We start from the raw sequence: 17,426 nt of genomic DNA on the forward strand, positions 1-17,426 counted from the left end.
CCAAATGCGCTGTACCCATGGGATGGGGAACGCGGGAGAGTGACACAGGTATCTGTTCCCCATCTCTCCTTCCCCATTGCTGCAGCCGCAGCCTGCCTGGGGCCCCTTTCCTTGAAGCGGCTGTCCCCAGGGTCCAGCCACCCCTCCCTCCTGCTGCCCCTGGAGGACCCAGAGGTGGTAACAGCTCCCTGACGCTGCCAGCTTTGGGAGCTCCCCCAACACTTCCCACCTGCTGCAGACCCTGCCCACGCCTCAGTAACTAGGCCACTTTTTACGTGCTCCTTGACTTCCCTGCTTTCCTGTGCCCCTGCTGGGACTCTGATACAGTCATATCTACAGTAATATTCATTACCAGGTTATTTGCAATTAGAATAATGAAATCCTAAATGTCCATCAAGAGACAAGTAGACAAGTAATGGGACATAATATGGAATTCCATGTAACCACTAAAAAAATGATATAGATCCATTCATTCAACCAACCCAAAGCTGCTGAATGCCAGCTATGTGCCAGCGCTGTGCTAGGTGCCGAGGATACAGCAGCAGCCAAGACAGACGCCCGAGTGTCCACTCTAGTCCGGGGACAGACCACAGACTAGTGCATAGAGGAGTAAAAAGAGAGAATTTCGGAGAGTGGTGAGGGCTTCGAGGAAAGTAGACACAGTAACGTGATGGACAGGGAGGGAGTGCCCGCCTTATAGGTGGGGGACGCAGGGAGGCCTCTCTGCAGCAGTGACATTGTAGCTGAGAAGTGAACAAGAAGGAAGCAGCCGTATGAGACTTTCCAGGTAGAGAAAACCCCAGGCACAGCACAGGAACAGAAAGGGGTCAGTGTGGAACGGCAGAGACTTGGGCAGGCCTGGACTGTGGGGGTGGGCCCTGGCTGATGGGAGTTTCCACAGCGGCTCCACCTTCCTCGCCAGTCACGCCTGGGTCCTGCGGCTGCTTTGACCCTGGCAGTGGTTCCTGAGGTTTCCTGCCGCCCGACTTTCTGGGCCACGGCTCTTCCTGAAGGGTGTTTCTCTTCCTCCTTCTCAACCTCTGAGCTGACAACGTGGAGGACTTGGGACGTCAGGGGCCGAGCCAGGACCCTGCCAGGATCAGACTCAAAGAAAGTGCCCCCACAGATGTGTGTGCATGAAGATGGAGGCAGGGAGCCCTTGGTGAGGGCAGCAGTGGGGAGAGAGGGAGGGAAGGTCAGATGGTCCTCTCTCAAGAGTGCTGCCCCTTATTTCCTTGGCACCTCGAGTGGACCTGCCTATGAGTTTGCAAGCCTTGCCCTCCTAATCCCCCCATGCATGTCCTGGTGGGAAACGCCCCATTGACACCAGGAATGTTCCTTGCATCCGAAAGCACTGAACCCAGCAGTGCCCAGCAGCTGCCCACGAGGGATGCTCTGCGGCCTGGGTGAGAGGCCTGGATTAGAGGAGCCAGACTGACCCTGTGACCCCCAGCTCCTCATCTGAAGGGGAGATGGAGACCCTCCATTGCAGAGTCTCTGTGAGGCTTTAGTGAAGCCTGCAGTCACACCTGGTGCAATACACACTGAGTACAGATAGTCCTGGAGTTGTACTAACAGATAGTAGCTGACGACCATTATGAAGACAACAGAAGATGAGAGCCTGTGCAACTTCATCCCTGTCCTGCTGCACTGCCCTACCTGGCAGCCTCTCCTGCTCTCCACTGGCTGCCAGAGGCATCTTCCCTAAAGCTGGCTCTGACCACATCTCTCTCTTGCTCAGAAGCTTTCCATGGCTTCCCTCTTCCTCAGGGATAAAGGGGGCCCTTTGGAGCCTCTGACCTAGGATTTCCCCTCCCAGAGCCTACAACACTGCCAGAGGGAATTACTTGGCCTGCAAGGGGCAGGTGTGGAGGCTGGGCCAGGAAGTCAGAGAGAAGGCATTCAGAGTGGGGGGCCTTTGGGGAGGACACCGAGACTTCACAGCAAGGACTGCAAACACTGTGCACAGCATTTTGCAGACCAACCCGCTGAGAACCCCATGAGGTAGGGACAGGAATCACCCCCATTTACAGAAGAGCAAACTGAGGCTCTGTGAAGCGAGTATCTGCTGGCAATGGCTGGGCCTGCTTCTGAGCTCCCGGGCCCACCATGTGCTACCTTTCATCCAAGCAGCAGGGTGCTTCCTTCTAACTGAGGCTGGTGTCCTCTCCCTGGGAAGAAAGAATAACCCCATAAGGAATACTAATCCCTGCGACCTCTCTGTGCCAAGCACTTTCCACACAGCCTCTCACTTATCTGCACACAGCCTTGTTCCTCTCCCCACCGTGCAGATAAGGAAACTGAGGCTCAGAGTGGGCGAGAGAACTGCCCAGGGGCACACAGCAAGTCACTGGAGGATCCAGAACTTCATCTAAGAAGCCTGGTGGCCAGCAGAGGCCTGGGCATTGGCCCCGAGCACAGAGACATCTCCAGCTGCAAGGCCGATATGTTCTGCCTGGGGTGTGGACAGAGGAGGCCTGGGAGGGGCAGACTGAGTACACTCTTGTCCCTCTGGCCACCTCTTCTTCCCTATGGTTCTCAAAGAGTGGTCCCCAGACCCAACCAGAAGCATTAGTCCCTGAGAACTTGTTAGAAATGCTCCCCATACCAACTGACTGGGAACCACTGGGGCAGGGGCCTCCATGCGATTCTGCTGCACACTCGAGACTGAGAACCGCCACTGTGGCTCTAGACCGTACCCTCAGCCAGTTTCCCTCCCAGCCTCTGCTCTGGGCCATGATGGGCACTCACTTCCCACCTACTCCCCCTCCCCCAGGGAGGGGGACAGAGGGAGCCCAGGGTGCAGCTACCCCTAGTTTGGACACTGCCATGGCCAGCACTGCTTTGCCTGACTGACATCTGCTAAATGGATATAGTGATGTGCACCTGGCAAGGCTGTGAGGCCTGAGTGAGATAATGCACAGAGGGGGTGCATAACTGGCGAGTTCGTCATCATTAGAATTGTTATCATCATCCTGGATCTAACCGGCAGCTCGAAGAGCTAGAGAATAATCTTCCTAAATCAACCATCAAGAGCCGGTGCCGGCCCCTACTGACTGTCGGCGGGTCAGGGAGTCCGTCTGATACCTGGCCTCTCCGCAGGGCCTGCTGCCTGGGCCGCCCCTCCCACTAGCTCTTTAGACCTTTCCCCACCCTCCCACTCAACCCGGCGCGGCCCAGAGCACACACCCTTGGGGTGCAGGGTTTGGGGCCTCTGCTCCCACTGGCAAGGCGCGCGTGGTGTGGAGGGTGTCGCACTGTGCATCTGGCGAATAGACGAGGAAGGAAATGGTGGCCTGCGCAGCTAAAGGACTTGCCTGAGGTCGGGTGTGGGGGACCGCTCAGCCACCACCCCCCGGGGCCTCTAGGCCTTGAAACCCGCCCCAGCCCACCTTTAGGCAGCACTGGGACAGGAAGGAATGTTCTCCTCCGGCCGCCTGGGTCCCCCGATTTTGCTCAGGCCAGGCCTGTCCCCCTGCCTGCCCTCATGGCTTTGCCCCCAGGCACGCAGGGGGTTCACGTGGGGGCTTTTAGAGCTCAGCTCCCACTGGCCCGAAGAATGGTTTAAACGGGAGGCTTCCGGGGAGTGCGCAGTTTCTGGTCCATTCGGGGGCCTAATACCCATCCCAGCCCCTGGATTTGTGGGGGAGAGGGAGAGGGAAGACTCCAGGGCTCCCCTGTGGGCAGCTGGCCTTGGAAGGCTGGAGGGGCCAGGAAGACTTGAGTCCCAACCTCAGTTCTGCGCAGTGAGCCCTCAGGCGAGCCGCTTCCCTCTCTGAGTCTCAGTGTGAGCCTGTACCTGGGGACAGGAGTTAACAGCCCCTGTCCCCAGGACTGCTGTGAGCACTGGAGGACCAACTGGATTGGCCAGGCCCCAACTAGTTGGTGGCCAGACAGTGTTAAATGGAGGTACCGAGAGGTGTGCCTCCCCACCACCTTGTGCCCCTACACCCACCCCAGAGGCCACAGCCAGAATTGTGGTCAGCAGTATGTCTCATGTGCCCACTCCAAATCTGAGCCCCGCCTCTCACTCAGCTCTGTGGCTCTGGGTAGTTTCCTCAGCCTCTCTGATCCTGGTCTCCTCCTCTGTAGAATGGAATGGTAATCTACCATTCTCACAGGGTCTCCATGATGAAATGAGCTAGGCAAAGCACCCAGACAGTGTCTTGGACACAGGAAGTGCCATGCAAGCTCAGCTAGAATTACGGTGTATCCTTCCAGAACATTTCTATGCTATACATAGGTATATATGCATAAAAGGGTACATACTTTAAACTTTGTATTTGTTACACAAAGGTGGCTCATGACAGTCACTGCTCATCTACTGCACATCCTGGAGAAGGAGCTGTCAGCACCTCTGTGAACTGGAGTGGCAGCTTGTTGGGGTGGTGGTTGGGGTGGCCACATGTGGCAAGACCTGGGGTGTCTCTGAGGCTGGCCAGCTGGGTCCTGCCCTCTGCTCCTGGCAGTCATGAGTGCTCAGGGGGCTCTAGAGATTAAAGCTCTGACCACCTCCACCCCAGCCAGGGACTATGAGCTCTGCCCAGCCTGTCTCTCCCTGCACACAGCAGGATGGGCTGGGGTGAGGCAGCCAGAAAGGTAAGTGACAGCACTGTCCCCTATGGAGGGCAGGCCCAGGGTAGGGTGAGCGGGATGACCTTGGCCCCCGGTTACCTGGGCAGGCGTGGCCTTAGACATCTCCCTCCCCCCTGCCTTGGTCCTCTCCACAGCAGCAGCAGCAGCAGCCCCAGGTCACTTGCCTGCGCCATGGTCCCCACACCTGGGCTGCCTCTCCTTTCCATCCCCACTTGTCCCAGGTCACCTGTCCTTCAAGCCGAAATCAAGCACCGCCTCCTCCTGCCAGACCGTCGGGATACAGACTTCAGTTGGGCCGGCCTAGTCAGACCCGACCGGCTGACCCCGATCCTTCACCCTTCCCTCCCCGCCCGAGTAGAGCTCCCTGCGCCGGGTGAGCGAGCGCCCGGGGGCTGTGAAATGGGAGCGAGCCCGGTGCGCCCCCAGGGAGCAGGGTGCAGTGTCGCGCGAGGGGCGGGGTGCGGGGCCCGGATCCTGTCCGGCTTTGCCTCCAATTCTCCGGCCGACTCCTCTCTCTCTGAGCCTCAGTTTCTCCGGCTGTGTCAGGCGTAGGGGCTCCGGGCGGCGGCGCTGAGCGGGGAAGGAGTGTCAACGCGGCTGCCTTCTCCGGCTGGTGCCGCCCGGAATCCCCGCCAGCCCAAGGGAGAGAAAGGGGGAGGGCCAGGCTCAGAGAAACTGGGACCGAGACGCGGGACCGAGCCCCCGGCGCGGGGAGAGCGCGCGGCGGGGGCGCTTCCTTCTCCACCCCGCGCCCCGGGGAGGGGGAGTGAGGCCCAGGCCCGCCGCCGCAATCCGCCTTTCCCGCGTGCGGGTTCGGGGGCGCGGGGAGCGGGGCGCAGAGGCGGGCGACCCCAGGCTTTCGGCCTGCGCAGGGCCGCCCCGCTCGCCGCCGTCCCTGGTCCCAGGGGACCGGGCGTCTGCCGCCCAGGCGGGGAGGGGGCGCTCAACGAAGCTCCGGGCCCACCGTGAACGCCGAGCCCGGACTTCAGGAGCCTCGCCGCAGTCGGCCCACCCACCCCTACGGACGCCCGGCCTCGGGCCCCCATTCAATCCTGTCCCCCGAGTCAGGCTCAGTCTCATGCAGTGCTGGTCAAGGGAGGGCGGCTCACGTCTGGGGACAGGCCTGGTCCTCCTCCTCTCCCCACTCCAGCCTCACTGGGAGGGCAGATTCCCCTCACCCCCGGGATCTGTCCCTCCACTCGTCCCGGGGCACATCGCAGGCCTCAAGGGATGCCGCGGTGGTGGCTGATGGCAACGCCGGTGGCTCATGGGGTCCCATAGACCCTGGGAAGGGCGCCCTGCGCTGTGCCACGCACACCTGCTCGCCCCTGCTCCCCGGGGCTGCCTCTGTGGATGTAATTCTCTTTCTATGGCATTTTTAAAGCTTTGAAATCTCATTATTTACATTAGAGGGAAATGTCCAGAAACTTTGTGCTGTCAATCAATCTTGAGGGGCTGAGGATTTGGTGTTGGAGCAAGACTGTTGAAAATCTCTGCCTCGGGCCTTGCATTCTAGCGGGGTGAGATGGTCAATAGGAGAGGGAGAGGTTTTCTCCAGCAACACCTCCCTCTTCCCTCGTGGTCAATCCATCTCCTGGGCCCCTCTGCTCTTCTCCTGGGGTCATTCACTTAGGACCCTCCGCCCACTAGCCCACCAAGGACCGAGGGGCTCAGTCCTGGACCTGCCTCTCACAGGTTTAAAAAGACGGTGCTCATATCGCCCTTCAAAATATTAAATGTTTCAAATTAACACTCAAATGCTGTGTGTTCATTTTGCTTTGCCGTGGCCGTCGCGGAGGGAGTCTGGGGTGTTTTACCCTATGATGGCCACAAGAGGGCGCCGAGAGCGAACCTTCCTGGCCCAGAGCCAGGATTCCACCCGCCCTCTGTACACAGCCCAGGCACGCTACCCTCACCTCCATTCAAGCTTGGGGGGGGGGGGGGGCGGGGGAGGGGTGCTTGGAAGGGATAACTCCAGCCTCACTGCAGCCAGGGAACGTCAGAGATGGTTGGTCCTTACTCTTCATTTAGTCCACTGCATCCTCCTGCTGCATTGTTAGGAACACAGAGGCCCAGAGAGGGGCGGGACCTCCCAAGGACACACACAGCAACGGCTGGGCGTGGCCAGGACACACAGCGCCTGCCTCCAGATCTGCCTGCCTCCTGTAGAGAAGGCCCACGATGCAGGGCAGGAGGGAAGGGGAAAAGCAGAACCGCAGGCTGAAGGCCAAGATGGACCCCAAGGCTGACTCTGCAGGCTCAGATATGGGCCTCCAGGCCTGTGTTTAAAGATGCTCCCTGTCCCCAGCCTGCTGCTCCACTATCAGAGCTTTATGCCTCAAGGGCCTCAAGCACTTCCTGAGAGCCCTATTAGGAGCAATCCCCAGGAGCCGTCAGACCCTTGTCAGCTAACACCTTGGGTGACAACCAACAACTTAGGTGACAGCTAGCACTCTCATTAACAAGTAGGGAAAGCAATTCCTGCCCAAGTGGAAAGGAAATGGGGTGGCCTTTTGGGGGATGGGGTGGTGGAAAAGGGAGCATACCAGCACAAGCTTTCCTGACATGAGGGTGTCTGGGTGTCGAGATGGTACAGTTGCAGCCATGGTGACCACTCCATCATTGTTGTGTGAGGCTAAGGCAAGCCCCTGTCCTTCTGGTTCACGTACTCTCCAGTGGAGAAGTATGTGTGCATGGGTGAGGCGGGGATGCCTTCTCAGAACTTAGCTGACTGGGGTACTTGCCTGCCTAAAACCCTCCCAGAGCTCCCTGCTGTCATCAGGCACCCATCCCTTAGAGGAGTATTCCCAGCCTTGCATAATCTCTGCCAACCTCTGTTTCCAGTCTCACCTCTCTTTACCCCCAAATCATCAGATCTCCCACGCTGCAGCCACCATGCCCGGATCAGGCCTCCTCTGTTCCTGCTGTGGTGCCCCCTCCCTTGTCCTCCTCCTGGGAAACTGTGCAAAGAGCTCCAGCCATCCCATGGCCAGAGATGGAGGCACCGAGATTTAGACACAATATACATTTTTACGCTGACACTTCTCTGTCTGACCTGTTTCCCCTTTTTCGGACCATCAGACTGTAAATTCATCAGATCATGAATTTTGATGATCCGAGAATCCAGCATTGGCAATGAGTAATAAGTTTTTAATATTAATATTTATTAGTAAATAAATGTTGGTTCACCAGTGAATGGGCAAACGAATGGTGAGGATAGGTGGATGGATAAATGATGGAGATGGGTGGTAGAGAAAGAAGTGGGAATAGTTCACTGATGTTTATGTGTATGGATAGCATAAGGATATAATATAAGGACAGTAGAGGAATGCATGGCAGAATGATTGATGGTGAATTACTAGGTGAATAGATGGTTGATGGGGGATGAATGATTGGATGGGGAGGTGAACTAATGTGTGAATGATGGATGCAATGGCAGAATGTGTGTGTGGGGTGAATGGGTGTATAGATAATGGTAGGATAGGTACTGGAAGTATGGTAGATGGTGGTGCTTGATGGTGGATGGATGGAAGATGGTGGATGGTGGATGCATCTATGTAATTGTAGTTGGTTAAGAGATGATAAAATAGACTGTAGATTGATAGAGGATGGTGAACAGACGTGGACAATAAATTGATGGATTGATGGATACTGAAAGAATCCATAGAGAGTGGATGAATTGCAAGTAGTAGGTGGTGGATGGTGGATGCTTGGTGGGTGGATAAATCATGGAAGTATGGATGGATGATGGATAAATAGTAAGTGGATGATTGTGATGGATCTATCCATAGAGAATGGATGGACTGATGGTAGATAAATGTGAATGGATATATGATTGATGGATGGATCATAAATGGCGGACAAGTAAATAATGGCTGGATGGCACATAAGCGGGAAATAGATAGTAAATAAATGGATGATTGCTAGGTCTATGGATAATGGTTTGTGTACTGTGGAAGTGTAGATGGAAAGTGGATGGTGAATAGATAATGGGTTACATACTGTGGAAGTCTAGATGGAAGTTGGATGATGGATAGATAATGAATGGATGGATTTTGGATAGATAGATGATTAGGTAATGAATGGATGATGGTTAAATGGTAGATGGCTACATCTTGGAAAATGGATACATACCTTGAAAGGTAAATGATGGATGGGCAGATGGTGGAGAGATGGTGGATGGATGGTAGGTGGTGAGTGGTGCGTGGTAAATGGGAGGTTTAATGTATAGATGAAGGAAGGTGGATAGAGGGCAAGTGGATGTGAATAGATGGTGAATGAAGATGGATGTTGAATGGATAGTGAATAATGGATGGGGGATCAGGCACAGATAATTGGTGGCTGGATTGCAATGGTAGATGGATTTTGGTGAATGAATGCTCACTGCTGTCTTTCTGCTCTATCCCTACCACCTAGAATAATGCTTAGCAAGTAGGAGGCATTCAATACATTTTTATAGATGGATGAATATGGATGGATGGTAGATGATACTTCAATGGGTTTTGGATGAATAGTGAATTATGGCTGGATAATGGACGGATGGATAGAGGATATTGTGAGATGGACAATGAATGGATAGATATGTGGTGGATAGGGATAAGAGATGGATGGATGGTAGATGATTGGTGGATGGTAGATTGTTGGTGAGTTGTAGTTCATAGAAATATGAATGAATGAGGGATAGTGAATGACTGGTTACTGAATTGTAGATAGATTAATTGTGGTTGATTAGATGGATGGAGGCTAATGGATGGGTGGTGGATAAGTTCAGATAAATGGACAATAGTAGATTGATGACTGACAAGCAGATATGTGGTGGATGGATAAGTGAATGGCAGATGAATAGACAGTTGTTAAGTATTGATGGAAAGATGTTAGATAGTGAATGATGGATTGACTGGTGGTGGATGGATGGATGGTGAATTAATGTTGGACTGAAGGGTATTTTCATGGTGTACTGATGTTTGGTAAATGGTGGAGGTGGGTGGTGAATGGATGGATGCATGGTGGATGGTGGATGGTGATTGGGGTTGGATGGTTAATGGATGTTGCATGGTGGATGTTGGCTAGTGGTTGGTGGATAGTGGATGGATGTTGGATGGTGGATAGTGAATGGCTGGTAATTGGATGGAGGAAGTTAGACGGTGGATTGTGGATGGTACAGATTTTAGATTATTGATGGTGGATGATGATGGTAGATGGTGGATGTTAGATGGTGGTTGGATGATTATTGAATTGTAGAAGATACATGAATAGATGGTGCATGGTGGATGGTGGTTGGATAAGTGGTTGCTGAGTGGTGGATGGTGGATGTTGGATGGAAGTTGAATGTTAGATAACTGATGGTGGATGTTAGACGCTGGATGGTGGAAGGGTGGGGAATTATGTGGATGAGAGGTTATGCACCTTGGCCTCAGCGGTTGGGTGTGTATAACAGACTGAATGAGACTGATTGGCCCAGGGCTGTTTCGCTCCTTTTTGGGAATGAAATTGAGGATGAAGATGAGAGGGGACCGGTGCGGTGAGCCCTCCCTCGCCCCATTGGTTCTCCTACTTGGTGTTTTCCTTGTCCTCTTCACTCCTCCTTCCAGTTGGAGGGTGTCCTCTTTCTATGTATCTGGCCCCACCTAATTCTGCCCCTGAATTCCTGAACCTCAAACTTGAGGCTTAGGGCCTCAAGTGACCAGGATCAGGTTTTGAGGGATGCGGTCTTGTCAAAGGGAGAATGAGGCCGGGGTGCTACTGACAACTGGAGCTGGCAGGGCTGCAGCGCGGAGGGGCGGCTGCGCGCCGCTCGGAGGGGCGTGAGTGTGAATGAGGGGCTGGACCAGCAAGAGCGTGTGGGAGGAGAGCTCGGAGAAGGGAGGGAGGGAGCGAGGGAGAGCCAACAGGGCAAGCAGCTCTGAGCCCCGAGCCGAGCCGAGGTGGCTTGGACCGGAGCGAGCATCCAGCGCGGGCGGGTGAGTGTGAGTGAGGCGCAGGGGCCGCCCCGTCCCCACCCTCGCCCGGCCCGCTCCCCCGGTGCGCCCCGGCGGCCAGGTGCAGCGTGGGTGGGAGAGAAGGGGCAGGGTTAGGGGTTTTGAGTCGGAGCTCCCTGGGGAAGCGGAGAGCGTGGGGACCACGGTCAGCCCTTGGCAACTGGATGCCGGGCTTTGGGCAAGAGCAGCGCCCTTGGGGGCTGTGCACAGCCATACCTGGCCCTGCACACCTGGAAGCCCGGAGGTGTGGGTGGCAGGAGCCCTCCACGTGCTGATGCTCCCGCTGACACTGGAGGCTAGGGCGGTGAGGGGAAGCCAGCCCGTAGGCACTTGCTCTCTGCCTGACTGTCCCTGGGGCTCGGGCCAAGGTGACAGCTCTATTATCTGTCTCTTTCATGACTCCTTCTCTCTCTCTCTCTGTATCATCTCTCTGGATCTGTTTCTGTTGTCTTTCTGTATCTCTCTTTCTCCAGCTTTATCATCTCTGCTTTGTCTCTGTGGCCAGCGGTTTTTCCTGCCTCTCCCTCTAGCTCTTGCTTGAATCTGCCTGGATCTCTGAATCCACTCTCTTGGACTCTGTCCTGGCTGCCTTGGGCTCTAGCCGAGATTCTGGGATGGGATCCCAGGAGGGGCTTAGATGGAGGGACAGACCTGGGAGCAGCAGGGCATGGGGGACCTTTCACAGCTTTGGGATTGGGTGGAAGCACGGGTGGGTATGGCTCAGCTGCCCGCTGCCCTAGGGTGCCCAGTGCAGTGTGCGGCCCCCTCCTAGCCTCCCTGGGTCTCAGTGGGACCTGAGCTGACCTGTGCTGGGTATTTGGTGAAAGAAACCTCATTTCCCAGAATAGCAGCCCTGCCCTTTAGCTGGGTGCCCACAGAACCCCCTTCTCCACAACCAGCAGGGCATTACAGGCATTCCATCCTGCTGGTTACTGCGCTCACTCTGCCCAGTCCCCTCCCAGCACTCCTGCCCCTTGCCCACGGCCCCTGCTGCCTCCCAGCCAGATCCAAAGTTGGGTGTCTGCCTGCCAGACCCCACCCCCATTTCTGCCTCTGGCCCAGTGCAGTGAGGGAGTATGAGGCTGGTGCCCGTGAGTCCCAGCAGGGCCTCTCTTCCCAGAGCCCTTGCTGTCCAGTCTCTGGCCCGGCTCCCTTGCCCCTGTGCCTGGCCCGAGTGGGCATGGACAAGTGCACACAGGATGTCAGTTCCCCTTTGGTTGTGGATGCTGAGGGCCCGGCCCTCGTTGTATGTGGGGTTTACTCTTGGCCGGGGGCGGGAGGGGCCACTGGGCACCTTTGCCTCTGGCCAACTCAAACCCGGCCTGTGCTGCTTCCAGGCTCCTGTCTCAGAAACCCGTTTGGGCCCCCAGCTCTCTGTGCCCTCCCCTTGACGTTCCCTGCCTCAGAATACTTTCTCTCCTTCCTGCTGCCCTGGCTGCCTCCTGCTCATCTCTCAGGCCTCAGATCAGCCGACCTTCTTCCAGGAAGACTTTGTGGGCCTTAAGGCTGGGTCAGCCTCTCCGTGCCCTGCCCCCTCCCCTCTTCAGCTCTGGGCAGATTGTGTGGTGCCTGTCCAGTGCCCCCACCTGATGGTGGGCTCAGGTGGGGAGCTGCAGTGATGGAGGTCCAGCTGGAGCCATGGGTGCTGGGCCCAGGTGGCGTGGGGTGGGTGTGGGCTGCAGCCATCTGAAGCCTCTGGGAGGAGCGAAGGATCCAGCACCTGGCCCACAGCAGACCCCTCGTTTCTGCTCTCTGTCTCCGTGCAGCTGACAGTGGCAGCAGCATGAGTGCCCCCCAGCCTGCCGTGCCAGAGCGAAGCCCAGCTGAGGAGGCTGGAGGCCCAGCAGGAAAGGTATGTAGTTGGGGCCCTGGGGCCTGCCAGCCCTCAGCCCTGGGTATAGGAGGGAGCCAGCCTCGGTTTACTCGTCTGGGTGGGGGAGACGTTGCCCCTCTGTAGAAGTCTGATGCATAAAGCAGTTGTGCATACTTAGCACCCCTTCCAGACCTCGGGGACCCCAGGGCTTGCTCCCCAAGGCAGTTTGTTCTCTGTTGGGTGAGGCAATGCCAGGGTTCCCTCCCCTTAGCTCTAGTTTTCTGAGGGGCGGGGGGGGGGTATTAATGCAGCTACAAAGTGAGGTCCCTACACAAGGGGTGCAGTCTTGATGTTCTGAGTTCTAGAGTTGAGCTGTTCTCATTGTCGGCATTGTTGGGGGGTAGTGGGGCCAGAGAGGGGACTGGCCCAGAGTTGCACAGGGGCTTCTGGAGCCTGGGGTTGCAGACACAGCCTCCTTGGCAGGGCAGGCGGAGAAGGTGGACACCAGGCCTTGGCACTCCAAGCTCTGCTGGCCTGGACCTCCCTCACCCAGTGGCTCACTCTGGGCAGAGGAGCGCCCCTGGTTGGGGGTCAGCAGGGCTTCCCAGAGGAGAGCAGGAAGCAGGATGGTGGGTGGGGAGGGATTCGGGGGGGGAAGGAGCCCCTGGACTGATAGTTTCAGCAGGAGGCCCCAGGAGGGTCCAGGCAGTGGGGAACGATGTGGTCCTTGCTCTGCTGTTCCTCTGATTCCACAGATGTCCCAGCCCAATGACACCTGTTCTCACACTTCAGGGTCACCTGGGGTACTTGGATAAAATGAGAGACTGGGCTGGAGCCCAGGAATGTGCATTTAAACACATGTTCAGATGGTTCTGCTGCGGTGGGTCAAGGGCCGTTTAGCAAAGTCCTGCCAGCTGTGTGCCTGCCTTTCCTCGAGGCACTTGTGCCACTGGGGGAGGCGGACGTGCACTGCGCAACGAGCCTTCTAGGTAAAAAAGACAGGGGGTGGGGAGTTCCAGGAAGGGGACCACCCAAGAAAAGACGTGGAGGTGGGATGGTGCAAGCAAGTCAGGGCTGCTGTGGTGCTGGGGCTGGTGGTCTGTGCGGTGGCACTGGTGGCTCTGGCCTTTACCTCGGAAGGCCTTGAATGGGAGGCGGAGATGCTGAGGGCACCAGGAGGGCTTGGAGAGGCGCCCCCCCACGCTCTTGTGGGCACTGAACAATGAACCCAGTGCAAGACGCTCAGGTTACCATGGCAACAGCTTCCCAGCTCCTCTGAGCTGAGGAGGAAGCCAAGGGCCCAGCAGGGAAGACCCCGGAAAGGGGCTGAGCAGGATACTGGAGGCAGCTGGGGATGCACAGAAGCCCTGGGCTCACCCATTGTGTGACCTTCGCCTCTCTGGTCTCAGGCTCCTGTCTGTGAAATGGGCCTAAGAGCTGAGCCCAAGTGAATCCTATGGTACCCCCAGAGAGCTGTGACCCCAGGTGCTGAGTGCTCCAGCCCCAGTGGTGGAATGGGGGAGGGGTGGAACCCTCTGAGGGATGAGCGTGCACACACATGCACACACACGCACACACACGTGCTCACCCCTGCCCTGGAGACTGGCTGGGGAAGGCACAGACCCTCCCAGTGGGCAGAGTGCAAGACAGGTGTGGAAGGGAGTAGGGGCCCAGGACCTGGTGTTGTCCTGACCCCTGCCATCCTCCCTGCAGGCTGTGGTGGGTGTCCGGGAGAAGGGCCCTCAGCTGGGCCAGCAGCTGCCCTCGATTGTGGTGGAGCCCAGCGAGGTGGGTGCTGTGGAGAGTGGGGAGCTGCGTTGGCCCCCGGAGGGTGCCCAGAAGGTGTCCACCCAGAGCCAGGCTGTTGCTCGTGAGTGAGGGGTGGCCTGTGCGGGTGCCAAGAGAGAGGAGTCAGAAGCAGGGTCTCCTTCCTGCCTGCTTCTGCAAACAGGGCCCTCCACTCTCCAGCCTGCTCACACCCCACCCGTCTGCCCACCCTTTGAGCCTGTGTTTGGCGCCTAGGTGCTGCCTGGCCTTGACCCTCTCCCTGCCACCATTCGCCCTCCCACATGCACACAAGGTCCCCTCATCCACTGTTGTGGCCTGGCACACAGGTATGCGTTTGTTGGATGAATGACAGCCCATTCTCACCCCAACCGTGAGTCCCACCTCCTCTCCCTCATGATTCATCACCTTTGGAACAAGTGTGCATTGCCCACTAGGGCTTGGAAGGGGTGAAGGTAAGGGTGCTAAGCAGGCCCAGCTCTAGTGCCTACGAAGTGGGGAGATGGGCCAGCCCAGTGGCAGGCTCCTGTCCTGGCCGCAGGTGCCCTGGTCAAAGGCCAAGGGGCTGCCAGAGTCTGGGAAGCTTCTGGGAGGAGGAGGTGTGGATAGAGAGGGGTCAGCCAGGGCCACGTCTGAGGCACAGGAGGAACAGCAGGCTGGGCAGTGGGGGCCTCTGTGGAGGGTACATGAATGGTGAGCTGTGCCCGGGAAGTTTTGTCCCCTGAAGACCCCTGGGGAGTCTGTCCCCAGGTGAGGAAATGAATTCGGCCTCTGCTGGGGCTGCCTAGCACCCTGCCTGCCCCTCCCTCCTCAGATGTCAGTCTCTCCCCCTCCCCCATCCTGGCAGTGGTCCTTACTGGTCAGCCACCCCCTGCAGGTTGGCCCCAGAAGCACCTGTCCCCACCTCTCCCCAAAGTCTCTTCAACCTCTGTCAGGTTCTGTCCAGGGACACCCCTTGGGTAACCACTGGGACCTGGGCTTTGGGTCCATGGGTCTGCCCTGGACTCCCCAATCTGCCACCCCCTTACTCTGGTGGGTGTGCCAGGGGAGAGGTGCTCCTCTTCCCAGAACTGGCCTCGTCCTCCCTTCCTCGCCTAGAGCCTCGCATCCAGCATCCCTCCATCCCCTTCCCCTGTGGGGAACTTGCGGCCTGCCCCAGCCGGAGCGCCTGCCCTGCCCAGCTGAAGCCCTCACCCCAACAGGTTTCCTTGCAGACCCGTCATAAATGCAGCCCCCACCACATGGAGGCCTTTTGTTTCTGCAGCCCCCTCACCGAGTCCGCCAGGAGTGCCAGGGAAGGCCCTGGACGACACTGGCAGCGAGTGTGCCTGCTTCAAGGACCAAGCCCCCCCCGGCCCAGTGATAGGACAAGGACATGGCCGGATTCTGCTGTCCCGGGGCCCTGCCTATCCTGCTCCTGCTGACAAGTGAGAGGGCCTCAGCTCCAGGGTGGCTGGCCTGATGCACAGAGAGGGCTAGGCGTGCCCGGCACCCAGTGGGCAGAGCCAAGCCACTGCCTCTGGCCGCACTGGGCTGGCCAGGACCACAGCTGCTGCCCTCTCTCATCCATGGCCCAGGGTCTGGATCACACCCCTCCTTGTTCCGTGGTTTGAAGCAGAAATAAAGGCTCTTCCTGGTGCTCAGTGGGCACATTTGGTAGGGTCACGAAAGGCTAAGCACAATTTTGGTTCTGCCAGTGGTGTTCCAGGCAAAGGCCTCAGTTCCAAGCCCAGGCTGACCAGGCCAGAGTGCCAAGTGAGTGACCACTTGGGTGTTCCACAGTGGGGGTGGGGGTGGCTGGTGGGGCTGTCCAGTGGCTGTGGCATTTGCTTTTCTGGCACCTCTGCCTAGGGCCCTCTGCTCTGCTCTGCCTCAGCCAAGGCTGCCAAGACAGGCCCAGCTTCCTCCAGGCCCTCCTTGGGGCCTTCAGCCCTGCCTGGACCCTGAGGGCGGGAGTCCTTCCTGTCACTCCCCTCCACCTTGGGTGCAGAGGGCACAGGAATGGTAAGGGGTGGGTGCCCTATTCCAGGCCGGATCTCATTAAATTCTTGCAAAATTGCCCTTTTATGGATGAGGAAACTGAGGTGTGAAGTGAGGTGACCAAGGCTAGTCCTGGCCCTGGCTATGACAGGATCCCAGAGGCTGGGAAGCCACCGAGCTAGCCCCAGAGCCCATGTGGGAGAGTGGGTGGGCAGGCCCCTCTTCCTGCCCAACACGAGGGTTCTGTCCCTCCATGGGGTCCAGGGACATTGTCTCTCGGCTCTGTCCCACTGCACGAGGGGAGCCCTGCTTGCTGGTCGGGGTTGGCATGGGGGGCAGAGACCTGATCACTGCCCGGGCCCACTCCCCAGGTATGCCACCCTCCCTCCCATCCTCCCAATCTGGGCCCCTGCCCACGGCCAGCCTGACCCAGCCCTGAGGAATCTCAGGGCCTGGCCGTGGGGAACCCTGCAGAAATGTTAGCTCAGCAAAGTCCTTGGGCCCAGGCAGGGTGGGACAAGGCCCGAGTGAGTGTGGAGGGGGAGGCGGGAGACACAGGCCCCTCTGTTCTTTCCCAGAGGCCTTGCTAACCTCCGGGATGAATAAGGCACTTTCTCCAACACGCCTTCCTTCTAAAAATAGCACCCCCCCCAAATGCAGGAGAGGTGGGAGGTAGAGGTGTGGAAGTTTGCCTGGCAGCCTGTTTTAATTTTACCCTTGTTGCCCTGTGGGCCCCGTACACAGGCCCAGGATGTCTCCGTGGGCCCTTCCCCGGTCTATAGCTTAAGAGAGCTGTTGGGCTGTCCTTGAAGGTCCTTCCTGTCCTCCCCGTCCAGCCCTTCCTGTGGTTCCACAAGGGGGGTGAGGGGGGGACGGATATTTCACAGGAAGCATTGCCAGGACTTGCTGACACATGGGATGTGGGGGAAGGGACCTGAGCAAGCAAGGGTGATTTCTGGGTTCCTGGTGTGCAGTGTGGGATGGGGGATGGTGTCATTTACTGAGATTTCATCCCCACCCTCCCAGGCAGAGTCTTACACTCATTGAAACACAACTTTCCGAAGGTCCCACTGCCGACAGATACTTGAGCTGGGACAGAATCCTAGGTGGGCCTGAGACCCAAGCATGAAGGCAGCCCACAGTGCCACTCTGGAGCTCACCACCTAACAGGGCAGGTCTTGAGTGGAGGTGCCACAGTCAGAGGTGCCCCTTGAGCTGGGGGTGGGGGATCAGACCCAGGGAGGCAGCCTATTGGGGATGGGCAGAGCATCTCA

General features: G+C 57.6%; 1 protein-coding gene across 1 annotated transcript; it reads left to right on the forward strand.

The window, feature by feature from the left end:
* The first annotated feature begins 10,488 nt into the window (after nt 1-10,488).
* LBHD2 (LBH domain containing 2) lies at nt 10,489-15,844 on the forward strand. Its single transcript, XM_058567966.1, has 4 exons — nt 10,489-10,556; nt 12,341-12,426; nt 14,101-14,257; nt 15,437-15,844. Exons 2-4 carry the CDS (start codon nt 12,358-12,360, stop codon nt 15,601-15,603), a joined length of 393 nt encoding a protein of 130 aa, XP_058423949.1. The 5' UTR covers nt 10,489-10,556; nt 12,341-12,357; the 3' UTR covers nt 15,604-15,844.
* Nucleotides 15,845-17,426: the final 1,582 nt, after the last annotated feature.

Source organism: Diceros bicornis, chromosome 24, assembly GCF_020826845.1.
Source record: "Diceros bicornis minor isolate mBicDic1 chromosome 24, mDicBic1.mat.cur, whole genome shotgun sequence".
Taxonomy (NCBI): domain Eukaryota; kingdom Metazoa; phylum Chordata; class Mammalia; order Perissodactyla; family Rhinocerotidae; genus Diceros; species Diceros bicornis.